This window comes from Triticum urartu, chromosome 4 (assembly GCF_003073215.2).
Source record: "Triticum urartu cultivar G1812 chromosome 4, Tu2.1, whole genome shotgun sequence".
Lineage (NCBI taxonomy): Eukaryota > Viridiplantae > Streptophyta > Magnoliopsida > Poales > Poaceae > Triticum > Triticum urartu.
In genome coordinates this window covers 301,421,632-301,438,238 of record NC_053025.1, presented here as the reverse complement: position 1 = coordinate 301,438,238, position 16,607 = coordinate 301,421,632, and the positions used below count along the sequence as shown (strand labels likewise).

Here is a 16,607-nt window from a genome sequence, read left to right as displayed (position 1 = left end):
GAAAGGGCCGCCTATTTGTTTGTTGTATTGTGCAAAACTCTATTGTACTCCCTTCGTTTTTATTTACTCTGCATATTAGAGTTGACTGAAGTCAAACTTCGTAAAGTTTGACCAAGTTTATAGAAAACAATGTAGACATTTATCATAATAAATATATACGATGTGAAAGTAAATTTAATAATAAATCTAATGTTGTTGATTTGTTATTGTATATCTTAATATTTTTGTATATAAACTTGGTCAAAGTTTGTAAAGCTTGACTTTGACTTTGACCAAAGCTAATATGCGAACTAAATAAAAACGAAGGGAGTATGTTTGTTGCATTTGATCTTGTGGATTTGATGAATTATGTAATAGTTTGATACTGTAGACATGTGAAAATTTTAAGTTGTCCTCCGACTGTTTTATTTCAATGTATGCAACTGAACAACAGTCGCGCGGCTGTCGGCAACTTTTACATCTTCATTTTGCATCACCTATTGGAGTTGCAGATGTAATTTTTTTTTTTGTAGATAGAGATGTAAATTTGTTTTACATCTGCGAATTTGTATCTTCTATTGGAGATGCGACCTTAATCCTGTTCCAGTTGTTTCCAAAAGCAAACACTTTTCACTGTAAAAAAACGTGTGTGCTTTGGCCACGTTTGATCAAAGTTGAAGGAGGGGCTTACCGTAGATTTCGCGCCAAACCACCCCAGCAGCTCCGTTGCTCTCCCCGCCACCGCACTCTCTTGCGCGCTCCAAAATAAGATCACCATCGTTTGCAAGAAACCCCAAAGCTAGGGACTAGAAAAAGAAGAATAAAACATCTTTTGGTGCCGACGAGGAGCAAAATCTGCTTCACGATATGGATCGGCCCAGGAGTTGCGCCTCGACGGATTAGACCAAGCAAGTAAAAGATCCAAGATTCCATGGCGACGGAGCCGCGAAATGATTCTTCATATAAATGTAGGGATGGATTTGGTTGATTGGTTCTACACTTTGTTTTCTCACATGCCATGGATTTGACCTCTCGATGGATCGGCAGCGGCGGCGGTTTCCATGCCCCGTAAAAACGGCTGCGGTGCTGGCGACAAGTCATCGCATGAGAAGGGCGACGACCTAGTCTCCCCGAGAAGCGTCCTCGAGGGATGCACGACGACGAGCGACGTTGACGCCGCCGCAATGACGGACGAGGCGATGGGGTCGTCATCGACGATGACGGGCGTTGTCGCTGTGCCATCCATGCCCGAGCCGCCGCGAAACGACGGGCTTCCGGCCGCGTGGAAGGGCGCCATGGAGGCGTGGAGGTCAAGGACCAAACGCCGCCTCTCCAGCGGCATCCCGTCAACCATGTCGTCGAAGCTCAGGAGCTTGAGCATCCGCGGCAGCAGCAAGTGGCGGTGGCCGTCGGCGGGGCAGGTGAACGTAGAACAACACGACCTGTGCGCGCTGAGGCTATCCTTCCGGACCTTCTCGCTGTCGGAGCTGAGGAAGGCCACCCGCAACTTCTGCAAGGAGAACGTGGTGGGCAGGGGCGGGCACGCCAAGGTGTACCGCGGCCTCCTGTCGGACGGGCAGCTGGTCGTCGTGAAGAAGCTGTCAGCGACGGAGAATGACCGCATGGAGAGCTTCCTGTTGGAGCTGGGGCACGCGGTGAACGTACGCCACCCGAACGTGGCGAGGCTGGTGGGCGTGGGCCTGGAGGGCGGCGAGCACCTGGTGTTCCCCTTCTCACGCCTGGGATGCCTCTCCCGCAGGCTCCACGGGGGCTCCGACGAGGAGGGGGCCATGCCGTGGGAGGCGAGGTACAAGGTGGCCCTGGGCGCGGCCAGCGGGTTGGAGTACCTCCACGAGTGGTGCGCCAGGAGGATCGTGCACCGGGACGTCAAGCCCGCCAACATCCTGCTCAAAGACGACTACGAGCCACTAGTAACCAACATTGGACTACATTGCATATTTGCATTGCGTCTTGTCTCTGTTAATTTGTTTTTGTGTGTGTTAATTTAACTGTTATTCCCGTGGGTGCTTCTTCAGATATGTGACTTTGGGCTAGCAAAGTGGCTGCCGGCCAAGTTGACGCACTACCAAGTGACCATCTTCGAAGGCACATTTGGGTCGGTCGGTCTGTTTATCTGTCTCATTTACAATCACGTTGATGCAATTTTAATCATCGTCAATAAATTGACTACTTTGTGATTGAGTTTAAGTAACACGGATAGGTGAATGAATGAATTAGATAGTACGTATTGCAATATATGAGGGGGTGTTTGTTTCCAGGATTTTTTTATGTAGGGACTAGAAGAAGTCTCTCTTAGAGACTTTTTTACCAAACGGGAGGGACTTTTTAGGGACTAAATTAGGCATTTGGAACTAAATGAAGAAAATTCTCAAAGAGGGTATTTTTAGGACTTTTTGAGATTTTTCCAACAATGCCCCTCCATGCATCCATTGGCCCGCCATCTCATGGTGTTGTTTAATTGTTATTTTTCTATATACTAGGGGCAACATGGTCATTTAATAATCTCAAGAAAGAGACTAGAAACTTTTTAGTCTCTGAAAACAAACAGGAAGAGACTTTTTAGGACTAAGGACGTTTTAGTTGGGACTAGAAAAAGTCCTAAAACTAGAGAATCAAACACCACCTGAGATGCTGATGCATGTAGATGTACAGATACGTGCCGCCCGAGTACACGACGCACGGGATCTTCAACGAGAAGACTGACGTGTTCGCCTTTGGGGTCGTGCTGCTCGAGCTCCTCACCGGCCGGCGCGCCATCGACGGCAAAAACCACAGCCTCGTTGCATGGGTCCGCTTGTTTCCAGCGTTCAAAATAACATGGACGTGCATCCAACAGCTTTCATCACCTTTGATGTTTTAATTGTGGGTAGGTACGATCCTTCCTCAGCAGCAAGGACGAGGTCTTGAAGATGGTCGACCCCGCTCTAGGAGGTCGATACGACGTGGAGCAGCTCCGCCGCGTCACGCACGCCGCCCAACTCTGCATCCACACCTCGCCGGCCCAAAGGCCACGGATGAGCCAGGTATTCCCTCCTTTCTTTCCGATTTATAAGGTCCACTTGACTAATGGACTGCATAAAACTCTACTATATAATTTCATTAATCTTAAAATATGAGTTATATATATCATAAATTTTAGCATTACAAAATGTGAGTCCTTTAATGGTACATCAAGTGAATTTGGGCCGTTTATTTATGTGATTCAGCTACCCAGATGTCATAATACTAGAGCAAAATTTGGGTGTTATATTAAGAAACTAGATGACACCCCGTGTGTTGCTATGGGAATTTGTTGTAATATTTCAATGTTGTTTGGTTGTGCGAAATATAAATATTTAGATTATTAATGCCAGAACCAAAATAACACATGTGACTTATTATATTTGATTATTATAATTGTAAAAAATGAATATAAGTAGAATAATAGAACAAAAAAATCTCATGCATGATTGCATGTGGTAATGGGTCTTTTCCCATGCATGGTTGCATGTTGAGATGTGATTTATTCCATTTATAATTGTATGGCGATGTGGCAATGCTTACATGTTAAGATAAATAAGTCAGTACGAATGTCTCTCTTAGGTATATAGGATAACCGATTCTTATAATTTAGAGGAGTAAACGGCCTCTTATCTTCAACTCTTTATAGTAACTAGTCAATGTGTACGTGCAATGTACGTTAATTTGGAAGTATATTAAGTGCATGCAGATATTAAGTAGGCTATTATTTGCGTATTATTATGTAATTAGCATTATATTTGGCATGAAATTAACTGCACGCTAAACGTGTTAAACGCTCGACATTAAAGCAGTCTAGGTCGTTGGATTGACATGATTGATGGCCGAGATTAATTGAATCTTCTTATTTGGCTCTTTTTATATTCTTATAGATTATAGATTATAAATACATATTATAGATTCACATCTCTAACGGTGGGCGAACCTAACCGATTCCTTAAATTTAACTCAAACGAATTGACCCCATGTGAAAATCTCTCTTCATTTTCTTCTTCTTTCTTCTTTCTTCTGGCGCGACCAGCTAGAGTTCTCCATCTACAGCAACAGCGAATGATGTAACTAGGCGGTGTATACATACGCGCCCATGGCGTCAACGACAAGGATGAGGATATAGAAGAAGATGATTGTGTGGAAGAGAATGGCGATGGCGCTGCTAGCCATGTTGTCGAGCTCCACCACCCTGGTCACGCACACGCAACAGCAGTACACATATGCATATACGCACACGCAGCAGTAGCACACACACGTAGCAGTAGACATCTACACCATGAATGATGCCTGCACCAGGTTGCATCTTTCGAGCCACTCGCATATGCGCTCTTTTGCATCGCTCGAGCCTAGCTCAGAAAGAGTGGCCATTCAGTTGTTCCTCTTCAACATCCAATTTTGCAGTGCTTTAAACATTGTGCATGCCAAGATTCGGTGCAGCCCAGCCTACTAAACATCCAATTTTGCATCGCCCGGACTTGGCCTCCTGCAGACTACCAAACGCATTATAAATGTACTCTGCCGGAAGACACACGCGCGTACATGAGCTAGCTTGATCGATTCTCGGCTGCACAAGCACGCACCTACGCACAAGGGAAAACTCATTTATGCGAGACATTGGAGTGACGGAGAAGTTGCAGAGCTGCAAATGTACACGGCCGTGGAGACGAGACCGCCACGAGTTGTGAGTTTGATGGCAACGACGTTGGTGTAGGGTGCCCATCCTTGGGCTCGACGGAGGCGGGAGTGTGCGACATGTGAGCTGTGAGCAAGCGGCTGGCTAGCGGAGGCGGGAATGCGGTGTCGTGGATGGCCATATGCATCAGATTAGTAATTTGGTTCATTATGATTAATATTGCCGACCCGTTCTTGAACCCTTTGATCAACTTAATACTACAAGTCATATTGTGTAGTATGATGTACCATAAAAAAATCCCAAAAAGATACCATTCAAAGTGTTTATTGGTATATATTTATGATATACAACATGTATTATGTTGGTCAAATTATCAGTCTACAACACACACGTGCGCGCGCGCGCACACACACACAACCCCTACGTCACTCCCTCGCAGGGCGTCTCGGGTGGCAACCAGATCCACTCAACCTCGTGCACCCGTTTCCCCTCCACCTCGCTGCGCTGGTGGTCACCTCCAGCAAAGCCCGGGCTTGTCATGACGGGGATTCACCCTTCGCTGCTGCTAGGCTCCTCGGAGGGCCTGCTCGTGGTGGTTGTTCGCCGGCATATGGTCGACTAGCAGTGGCGGTTGCATCGGGGCGGCATACCTAGGCCTGGCAAAGGCGACCTTTCTCTACCGCAGGGGAGGTCGGCCAGGGAGTGGCCCGGCTGTGGTGGCTGGGAGTCATCGATTTCGGGATACCGTGCTCAGTTCTTGCGTTAATTGATGGGCACACACTGGATGGGGTTAACCCTCTCCGGCAAGTAACGGTGGTGTGGTGCGACATTGAGTAGTGGGTGACTTAGAGCATCTCTAGCAGTCCGATAAGCCCCTATCTCGCAAAAATTGTTTACGGGCTCCGATAAAACTTTTTTGCGGTACTGCAAGCCCTCCGACGGAATAGATCATGTAAACCCGTCTTGCAAATGTTTTACGGGAGGAGTTTACGGGATTTGTTCCGCGCTAAAGAACTCGCGGTAACGCAAAAAATCATAGGACAAATATTGCCAAGTGCTTGCATATGAATACACGAAATTTATTTCATATATATATAGTCCATCATCACACTAGTTCATCACTTCCAAAACCATGCACAATATACGAGGTAGCAAGTTTAGCCTTACAAATGCGCGATCAAACAAAACAAAAGATGCTCAAATGACCACCGGTCATAGAGAAATCAAGCAACATCCTCATTGTTGCGAAGATCGTTGCCACCACCACCGCCCCTAGCACCTCAATCGCCATCATCCGCATTGACTGGAGAGTGGGGACCACCATCTTCATGAACTTGGACCGGAGAATGAGCGCCATCATCTTCAACTTGGACCGGAGAATGAGCACCACCACCAGCACCACCATCCACATGGTTTGCCGAAGCACCAACCCCACCTCCATCACCATTGCAGAAACCAACACCACCTCCACCACCATTGTCGAAGCCACCACCAGCCCCAATGCCAAACCATCCACCACCTCCAAACCCAACACCATTGCCGAACCCTCCACCACCCATGCCGAAGCCACCACCACCAACATTACCGAAAGTTAAACCCCCTCCAAACCAAACACCACCACCGACCATAAGATTTTGAAGTTCCATCTTTCTCACGCACATGATCTCCATTCTTTTCAATTCCCAAAATTCTCTTGTCATTGCATGCATGCCCTCTAGATTCATCTTCATGAACCGGTCCTCCTCTGCGGTTCTCTTGTCCTTCCTCTTTTGCTCGTATAGGGCAATCTTGCACTCCTCGAAGGCACACCTCTTCTCCCACTTCTCCTCATTGTGTTTCTCTTTCTTGTCGGCCATGGCCACTTTAGCATCCCAATGCTTGGATAACATGGTCTCTTTCATCTTTGCCATCTCACCAATTTGATCTCTCAAAGTGATTGCCTCGGCCATCCTCTTCACTCTTGCTCTCTCCTTGTTTCCATCCAGTTTGCCCTTGTTTATCCCTCCTCTTGGTGCATCACCACTATCATCATCCTTATCTTCCAACTTGATGAAGGCGCCTCTCTTTGGGGAAGCTTCCTTGTCACTGGCCCTCCACTTCTCACTATCCCGGAGCAAGCACCAACATTGATGAAGAGTGAATGATCGGTCATTTAAACCCGTGGTTTTCTTGAAATATTCATTGGTGATGCGATCCTACACATAGACACTGAGGCAAGTATGAGCTCAAACTCTTCATATATATCAACTCAAACAAAGCCAACAAGATGAAGAAATACTCACATAATCATCAATAGTGACGCCACTTGGAGGTGCATTCCGCACTTGCTCCAAGCACCCACTCCAACGGCCACATGTTTTGTTGATGATGTCCCAATGCCCTTGAAGTGACTTCAAGGTCCGGTCGGAAAGGAACGACCTGATTTGGTGGTATTTGTCCTCGATCATTTGCAAATAATTTCCATAGCTTCGATATTTTCCGAACATGGCGTGAACTGAGACACTCTCTCATGCTTGAATCAAGCACACATCCTCCATCTCGTGTAGTTTCCTGTCCTCAACACCCTAGCATCGTAGTTGGCCTCCTCGGTCACTTGCACTTCATCACCACCATCATTCACTTGATCCGCCTCCGCCTCGACCTCCATGTGAGGCACATCGAAATCGTCAAGGGGGGCACTCAAATCCATTGCACTCTCGGCCAACATTTCGGTATATGTGGAGGGCACACTTTGGCTACAAAATTTAATGGGTAAAGCTCAAACAAGTGTTCCAAACAGGCTAAGCAAAGATTAGCCGAGAAAATCAAGCAAAAGGGTAAATTTTGTACTTCCCGGATGTATCATCGAACATGTGGTAGGCGTGACCAGTGGAGTCGCCGTGAATGGGGATGTCAAGGCCAGCGGGAGGCGGAGGAGGAGCCCGACTTCTTGCTGCGATCGCCTTCTTCCTCGAGGGCTTTGCCCATGCACCGGCTGAGTCGGTGGAGATGGTATTATTCCTTCTGCCAGCAACCTTGAAAGGAGGAACCAGAGCGAGGCCGAAAGAGGGTGGTGCCTGCCGGTTGAGCCCCCTTGGATGAGGTGGTTCCCTTGTCACTTCCTCTTCATGGCAGTGGAGAAAGGTGTTGGGGCGGCGCTAGCATGAACTGCCGAGGGAGGCGTAGGCATACGGAGCGACGACATTGGTTGTGGCGGCAGCACATGATATGGGGCACCCGGCGGTTGCAGGTACTCCGTCCGGTCGGTTTTCGGCGTCGTGAGGCCGGACGGCGAGGTCGGAGGCAAGACTGGAGGAGGCGGCGACGTGGGAGGCGAGAACAGAAGCGGTGGAAGTTGGTTCGTGCCAAGGGAAAGGGGATCCTGCAAAAACAAGGGCAAGTCCCATAGATATGGCAGAAATGGGCTGGGCTTTGTAGTATTCCGCAAAACAATTCGGGATGGTCGAATATACGGGATCTAATCGGCCGCAAAATCGCCTCCGTCCTATAAACTAGCGGTTATTTTGTCAGATGGCTCGATTTACAGGATCTGCTAGAGATGCCCTTAGTCCTAACGTCTAGACGGTGTCTACATTTGCTCAGGTTTGGTTTGCCCCGGCCGAGGCTTTCTGAGGGGGGCGGATTCTGCGCTCGTGGAGTGAATGGAGAGGCTCTGGTGCGGAGGTGGTGGTTATTAAGGGAGGGCACTGTGTGAGGAGGTCCCAGACGTGGTGGTTCTCATTGGTCGACGCGGTTCTGGCCAGTTTGGGAGTGCAACGGTCGTGGGCTTGCTTTGGCGGCTCATGATTGTGGAGATCACTAGTGCGGTGGCTTGGTGATTAGGTGGTGGCGGTAGGCTAGATCCAGTCGGATCTGACGGAGGATCATTGGAGGGCTTGTTGATGCATGATGTGAAGGGCTCGGGAGGTTTGTCAGGACGAAAGTCTTTTCTTCGACCGTTGCTAGAACCGGCGATGATGGCACTCTCAAATGACGTTTCCTTCTTGTTGGAATTATCGAGGCCATACTCTCGGCCCCAACTTTCCCAGCTTCTAGGGTAACTCTAGATCCATTGAATTGGGCGATGGTGGTGCTTCGGCCTCGTGTCCCTTCTTCGGGGCTTTGTCTATGGAGTTGGCCATTGCCAAGCGGGACCAGTGGAAGACGGTGGCGATGGCATTGGGTCTTATGTGGTAATGATGACAGTGGTGAGAGATGGTAGAGGCATGACAATGGTTGCGGTAATCATCTCTTCTTCGGCGTGTCCATGGAATTGTCTCGGTTTGTTTATTGTTGTGAAGTTGGAACTGCGACACATGAGGTCCTGGTGGCGACGATTGCCTACAACAGGTGCTTTTTCGGTTGTCATTCACGGCGCTAGCCTTGCATAGTTCTCCTTCATGGTTCTCCTTCATAAATAGGTGTTGAGCCTTGGCATGGTCTTCACATGGCTCCACAGAAGCTCTTTAGAGTGGGTTAGGTCAATGGTCGTTAGTTACGAAGTCAGAGTTGTTGCTCAAGGAGAAGGGACAGTGATGATGATCATGTCAATGTGCTATCTCGACGAGCTCTCTTTGTAGAGGTGTGTTTGTGGTATCTCGTGTGTGCTGCTCGGCAGATTGTGACGTTTGTGCCTAGTTTTCCTGAATTAACTGGCCAGTACTCTTTTGCTTAAATAATGAATGAGGCGAAATTTTTGCCTCCATCTCAAAAATAACTATCAATTGACAAATGTGCTTAGGCCTTACGAGCGGAAATAAAGGATGTCATTTATTATGTAAGCGTAGTCGTGCACTAATTTTTTTTTGAAGCTTTAAGTCGTGTTAGGAAAAGTTTCACAAGAATTTTGTAAGGCTATCCAAGTCTTGAAGTTTCCAAAATTAACGCACAGGTTGCAAGAATCCTCAGAGGAGACCAAGAAACCCTGCAACAAATCATGATGCACGAGAGAGCAAACATGACAGAGCTACATGAAATAGACGGCTATGAAGCGCCCACGCCAAGGACATACCTCCACGATCTCAGTCGCCACAAGGCGCTAGCATTTGACTTCTAGATGGTGCCCCACGAGAAGATTAAATCTTTTATCAGTCTAGAATCTGCATTAATTTTGCGCACTTGTTTATGAAATTGTATGCATCACTCGTAATGTGCATGTTGCCTAAACGATTGCTAAATTACTGCAAATATGATGTATACGTAGGCCTGGGTTGAGACATGGGGATATTTTTAGGAGCTAAAATAAACCTGATAGGATTTTTTTAAGGCTGAACCTCCTGACCTCTGTATTTATGGATATTTTTAGACAATCTTTTTTTTTGAGAGAATTTTGAGGCAAATTTATGGATGTACATAGCTAGACCAGACTGCCCGAACTTTTTTTATTGCGGATTCTACTTGGGCCCAATTAACATTCACATGCGCCATGAGTTTCACCGGCCTTGTGATATGTTGTTTTGTCCGTGTGTGTTATCAAACCTTCAACACTCCTCTCTCCTTCAAATTTTATGGAAAATACCAAAGATACCAAGCTAGAGAAATGTGCCTCCCCTTCCCCAAAAAATCTTTTAAAATATCAACCATCGGCCAATAATATACAGAAAAAATAGATCTCACAGAGAAGAGCGGCGCGGCAAGGTGTTTGTTCGCTTCTACTCCCTTGGTCCTAACTAAAATTGAGACACTTAGGGCGTGTTCGGATGCTCTCGCTCCTGGGTTCCGCTCCCGGAGTTGGTGGAGCGACACCGAACGTGTAAAGTTCGTGGAGTAGAAAATGGGGAGTGGAGCTGGTCGCAGACAAAAATTGCGGAGCTGCTGTTTCTGAGATCTCAGATCCTTAAATAAAGGCGTTGATAAGAATTACAAAGAAACTTCCACCGTCAAGTGAAAACGGTTCGCATGCCACGCCCAACTCGCTCGTTCATGTTTCCCTGCCCAGCTCCACCTGAATCGCGAGCAGAGCTACCTGCCGAACATCTTTGTACTAGTGCCATTTTCTACAAGGAGCGGCAGTTCTGATGGAGAAGCGGGAGTTGAGGATTCGGTGGAGCTGGCATTTCCGAACAAGCCCTTATTTTAGAATGAAGGGATGGCGGGAGTGGTGTTTACAATGGGCAGTTCTCTCATTTTTTTTAGAACATAGACGTCAGAGACGTCCGGCTTTAAATTAATAAAGCTCTCAACATAGGCAGCGTGCACAAAAGGAACAAACCAAATAAACGAACGAAACCGAAGCTAGTCAACCATGTTCTAAGGCATGCCAAAATGGCGAAGACGGCGAAATAGAGTGCATTACATGGCATAGCCAGACAGACTAACGAGCACGCAGGCTCAAGGGTAACCAAGACCAAAAGAGCTACTCATCCCTATGAAGCAGCAAACGGAGGTGACGGGGCTCGGGACGCCGAGTACACGGAGCAGAGACGTGCGATAGCTTGTCGATGGAGATCAGAGTCCTGTTGTCTTCCCAGCGGTGCCCACTGCTGCAAGAATAAGATGCATTTGAAAATAACATCAGCGGGGTGAGAGGGAAACACTCCCTCAATAGTAAACTTGTTATGAATATGCCATAAGGCCCACAGCATGGCCGAGGCACACGTCCACATTATCCGGCGTAAAGAGCCCGGGATCGAAGATAGGTATGACACAAGCTCAGAGCGTGAGCGTGGATCCCAATCCACCCCAACGGCCTCACGGACCGCGCTCCAAGCAAAGGGCGCCAAAAGACACCGGAAGAACACGTGGTCCGCATCTTCCGCGTTATCACACAAAGCGCAAGGGCCGGAAGCAGGGCCATTGCGCTTAGCAATATTGATAGAGATAGGAAGGCGATCTTGGCATAATTGCCATAGGAAGACCTTAATCTTTGGCGGGATTCGCGCCTTCCAAAGCCCCGTGGCTGCCATAGGGGCATGGCCGCGGCACAACTCTCTATACAGGGACTTGACAGTGAACCTGCCAGAGCCCGAAAGTCTCCAAGAGACCTCGTCTGCGGAGTCCGACAAACGCACATTCGCTATCAGAGCCCGCAGGCGATCCCACTCTGGCAGCTCCGGCCCCAAAAGTTCCCTTCTGAAGTAGATGGGAGGCGGAGAGGTACTAAGAGCCGAAGCGACCAGTTGGTTGGGCTCAACCGCGATGGAATAGAGAAGGGTGAACTCAGACCAAAGAGGCTGCTGGCCGATCCAAACGTCGTGCCAAAACCGTATGGAGCGGCCGATATTAACCGTGAACCTCGCGCCCCTGGCGAAGTATGGTTTGAGGGATTGGATGGAGGTCTAAAAGGGGGACCCATGAGGTGTTGCCTCAAATAAATTCCCATGCGGGAAGTACTTGGCACGAAGGAGGTCAATCCAGAGGCCGGTCCCTCCCTGGGACAGCTTCCAGATCCACTTGCACATAAGTGCAATGTTTATCAGCTTAGAGTTGATGATCCCGAGGCCCCCCTGGGCTTTAGGTCTACATACGGCTTGCCACTTAACCATGTGGTACTTCCGTTTTGGACCCGCTCCTTCCCAAAAGAAACATGCCCGCGGTGTGTCCATTTTCGTGTGGACCCCATCAGCCAACAAGAACATACCCATGGCAAACATGGGTAGGGACGAGAGGCTGGAGTTAGTAAGGATTAGTCTTGCCCCTGAAGACATAAATAGACCTCTCCACGGACACACCCGGTCCGCCACCTTAGTGTTGAGAGGTTCCCAATCAGCAATCGAGCATTTCTTCTCTGCGATCGGGAGGCCGAGGTAGGTAAACGGAAACTTTCCAAGTTTGCAATTGAGCAAGTTGGCAACCCACTCACTTTCGGCCGCGTCCATCCCTATGGACACCACTTCACATTTGTGGAAGTTAATTTTTAGTCCGGACATGAGTTCAAAACACAGCAAGATGGCCTTAACCGTTGCAATACTGTGTGCGTCCGGCTCAAAAAGGAGTAGAGTGTCATCCGCATACTGCAGGTGTGACACACCTCCTGGGATCAGGTTAGCGACCACTCCCCTGATGTGGCTAGCCGAGCGAGCTTTGTCTAGCATGGCGCCCAAGGCGTCCGCCACAAAGTTGAAGAGCAACGGTGAGGCTGGGTCCGCTTGACGCAGCCCACGCTTGTTGCGGAAGAAGTTCCCTACTTCTTCGTTCACCGCTATCACCGTTTGGCCTCCCGAGACCAGTTGCATCATACGGTGAACCCAAACCGACGAAAATCCTCAATCCAGAAGGATTTGTCGGAGGAACTCCCAGTTCACTCGATCGTACGCCTTCTCAAAATCTAATTTCAAAAGAATTGCCGGCTGGCGAGTGCGTTTGAGCGAGTGAACGATCTCTTGGAGGGCCAACGGCCCCTCCAAGATGTTGCGACCACGAATAAAAGCCGATTGGTTCCTACTAATAATATGATGAGTCACCGGAGACAAGCGCGTAGAACAAGCCTTAGAACAAATTTTAAACGAGACATTGATAAGCGCTATTGGGCGAAAAAGTCTAATGTTGTCCGCGCCCTGAACTTTGGGGATAAGCGAAAGAACCCCAAAGTTAAGGCGAGAGATGTCTACTGTGCCACGCATGAACCCGTTACATACTTCGAAAATAGGGCCTTTGAGTACTTGCCAAAACCTTTTGAACATCGCCACCGGCCACCCATCCGGACCCGGGGCTGTGTCAGATTTCATCCCAAGGGCCGCCTGGTCGATCTCCTGGGGAAGGAAGGCGAGGCCCAAGCCTTCATTATCCTCGTCCGAGACCCGCAGAGCGGGATCCCAAACTTCCGACCGCAGCCGAGCCCTGGACTCCTCCCTAGAGCCCATCAACTGGATGTAGAAGTCATAAATGTGACGTATAATATCCTGTTGGCGCAAAAGGAGCCCCTTCTCAGATTGCAGTCTCAGGATGGCGCACTTACTTCGCCGGCCGTTAGCATAGGCATGGAAATATTTTGTATTCGCATCCCCCTTGAGCGTCCACTTGATTCCACCCCGCCTACGCCAGTACTCCTCCTCAGCACGTAGGAGGGACTCAACTTGGGCCTCTACAGCGTATCGCTGAGCCCAGTCTTGTTCCGAGAAGACCTGTGAGTCCGCAGCAGCATCCATACGGGCAAGGTCCGCGACCAAGCGCGCTCGGAGCAGCTTATCCTCACGACCCTGGTTGGCCCCCCAGCCTTTGAGACCCGCCCGCATCCCCGCCCCTGCGGCAATCCAGAAATCCATGGGCCCTCGCGTGTGCCCGATCCGGGCAACACAAGTCTCCCATTTGGAGAGGAAGAGTTGCTCAAATTCCGGGTGCTCAAACCACGCAGTTTCAAAGAAAAACCGTGGGCTTCGTTTTAACCGATCCTCCCCTGAGGAGAGGATTAAAGGGACGTGGTCCGACCCGATCCTCGTTTCTGCGTGTAGGGAGCACATGGGAAAAAGCATTTCCCACTCCGCGGACATAAAAACTCGGTCGAGCACTGACCGAACCGGTGTAAGCTGCTTGTTTGTCCAAGTGTAACGTGCGCCCACGCGAGCCACTTCCCTAAGGGCCATTGATGCTATCGCGTTATTGAACATGGACACCCTTGTCCAGTTAATAATCCCGTTGTTCTTATCCGCTCCCGAACGGATTAAGTTAAAATCCCCACCGACTATCAGTGGTAAGTTACGCACACCCAAGGCCGCTACCTTCTCCTGCAGTTCCCCCAAGAACTCATGCGAGTGCGAGTGATCGGCCGAGCCATAAACCACGATAACCTCCCATTCGCGGAGTGTCGCGCGATGGCGGACATGTGCCGACACGAAGAAACGGTCGGCATCCCACGCCACCACTTCGCAGCAAACATGGCTGATGCCAAGGAGCAGACCCCCCGAGTGGCCCACCGCAGGTACCCATTGCCACTCGAAGCGCTCGAGCGGGTCGATGGCTAGCAGGTCTCGGTGAGAGAATTCAGCCTTGATGGTTTCCTGCAAGCCAACTACATCGATATCCTCGACGCGAATAAACTCTTTTAGCTGGGTCCGCCTCCCAACGTGGCCGAAGCCTCGGATGTTCCAGAAGATGAAACGCATTAAATTATGCGATTGCGGAGGCGGATACCGCGAGCGGTAACCGCTTTGGCCACACGCCGTGTCTTGACAGGACCACGGGTTGAGGGGGACGGCGCAGCCCCTGCTGCTGTGTCCACCCGATCGGGCCGCGCAACTGGCACCAGAGAAGCCCCTGCTTCTTCTGGGACTGGTGCAACGCGGGCCGCCGCTGCCTGGGCGAGCGCGGCCTGCGCGATCTCCTTAGAGCGGATGAGAGATAAAAGCTCTCGAGCCTCCCCCTCATCAGACAGGTCAACCCCACTATCCGCTAAAATACCCCCTAGGCGCTCATCCGAATAATCATCAAAAATCGTAAAGCGGGGTAGGGGGTTACCCTCGGTCTCCATGTTTTTCTGGGCCACCAAGAGTTGAGCGTGCTGGAGAGCAGGAAGGTTGCCCTTGACGCCCTTTGACCGCGAATTTGCCCGCTCCTGCACCACCGGGGTTGACACCACCGCCTTGGAGCGCTTGGCCGTGGAGATGGGCACCGCCTTGGTCACCTCCGCCCAGAGCGCGTCGGAGGGAGGAGGGGGCCACCGCCTTGGTCACCTCCGCCGGCAGTTCTCTCATGTACGATGGATAAATATCTCTGATGGATAAATATCTCTTCGACACTTACATCCACCATCGATCCTAGTACTGCCAGTCGGTGCGTTCTAACCTCGGTTTTTCTTTTCGGCAAGGATCAGTGGCGACCTCGATCGATCGGCTTACCAAACATGTAAAGTGTCCGAAAACGTACATATAGCCTGTGTGTTTGGGACCATGAAAGCTAGCGTTGTCCATAAGCAAGGATCTCGCCCGTCATTAAGACATCCTGCCTCCATTTTCTAAGCCGATCAGCATCAGCAGACGCCGCCATGAATGCATCGCTCTGGTTCTGGTTGCGTTTGGTTCGCCTTCGCCATGGCCTGAATCATGGAGCTAGCTCACGTACGTACGTACAGAGTACAGACGTACAGTCCTGGCTACTACTACTAGAGCCACATTCAATTGCATCGGCCAGAAAATCAGGTTGGGGCATGCATTGCAGTGTTATTACAAACCAAGCCTGACCGGCCATGAATGAATTAAAATCACGGGCGCGGCAGCTGCATGCAGACAAGCTAAGCGCATCACCAGGTCTCATGTACTACATGAAACCTCGAGCGATCTTCAGTTTACTCGAACACCAACATTCCATCCATGGGTGTTCTCCCCGCCAAAGAAAAATAAAACCAAAATCCAGGGGTGTTGAGAGCTAGCCGCGCACACCATACAAACAAAGCCCAAGATAGACCCGCCTCAAAATCCGCCGGCGTGTGCCTTGTGTTGTCAGGCGCCAGAGGACATTTCTTTTTTGTGACAAAGCTACGGCCGGCTTACGCCGGTCTAAACCATTTTCATTATTACAATTAAGACTGAGATACAAACACAACGGCTACACAAATGTAGCACCCAGCACAAACAAGAAGAAATAAGGGACAACAGAGAAGTGTGCGGATCGTGAGCTGAGTGGTGTGTGTGCGTGGGCAAGGTGGGCAACGTGCGTGCGTGCGCATGTGTCTTTGCCCCTTATAAGAACCCCTGTGTACTGCTCGTTGGTGTATGGCTGTGAGTTAAGAAAGAGAAAAGGATTCGGGTGTTCGAGCGCCTGTGGCGGCGCTCCGTGCGCCGGCCGGCAAAACTTCCCGTGTCTCTACTCCAGTCGTCGTCTCCCACCTCCTGTCCTTGTTCATGCGAGAGCAGAGGTCCAAGAGAGAGAGGGTACAGTCTCGGGCTGCACCAACATTTGGTATCAGAGCTTGGTTGCCTTGGGCATCGTTCTCATTGCCGGAGGCGTGCCGGCGGTGGCGGAGTTCCCCGGCGGCTGGGCGATGCTTCGGGCCCTGTGTCGGTCTATAGAGGTGTGCGGCGCGGCGAGGAGGCCGCGGTGGCTGCGGCGGCAC

The 16,607-nt window shown here is 49.9% G+C and overlaps 1 protein-coding gene across 1 annotated transcript; it reads left to right on the top strand.

Moving 5' to 3' along the window:
* Window positions 1-910: 910 nt before the first annotated feature.
* Window positions 911-9,595, top strand: LOC125553811 (receptor-like cytosolic serine/threonine-protein kinase RBK2). Its single transcript, XM_048717504.1, has 6 exons — window positions 911-947; window positions 1,027-1,910; window positions 2,016-2,095; window positions 2,653-2,762; window positions 2,871-3,023; window positions 9,513-9,595. The coding sequence occupies exons 1-6, from the start codon at window positions 911-913 to the stop codon at window positions 9,593-9,595; spliced, it is 1,347 nt and encodes a 448-aa protein (XP_048573461.1).
* The last annotated feature ends 7,012 nt before the right edge of the window (window positions 9,596-16,607 follow it).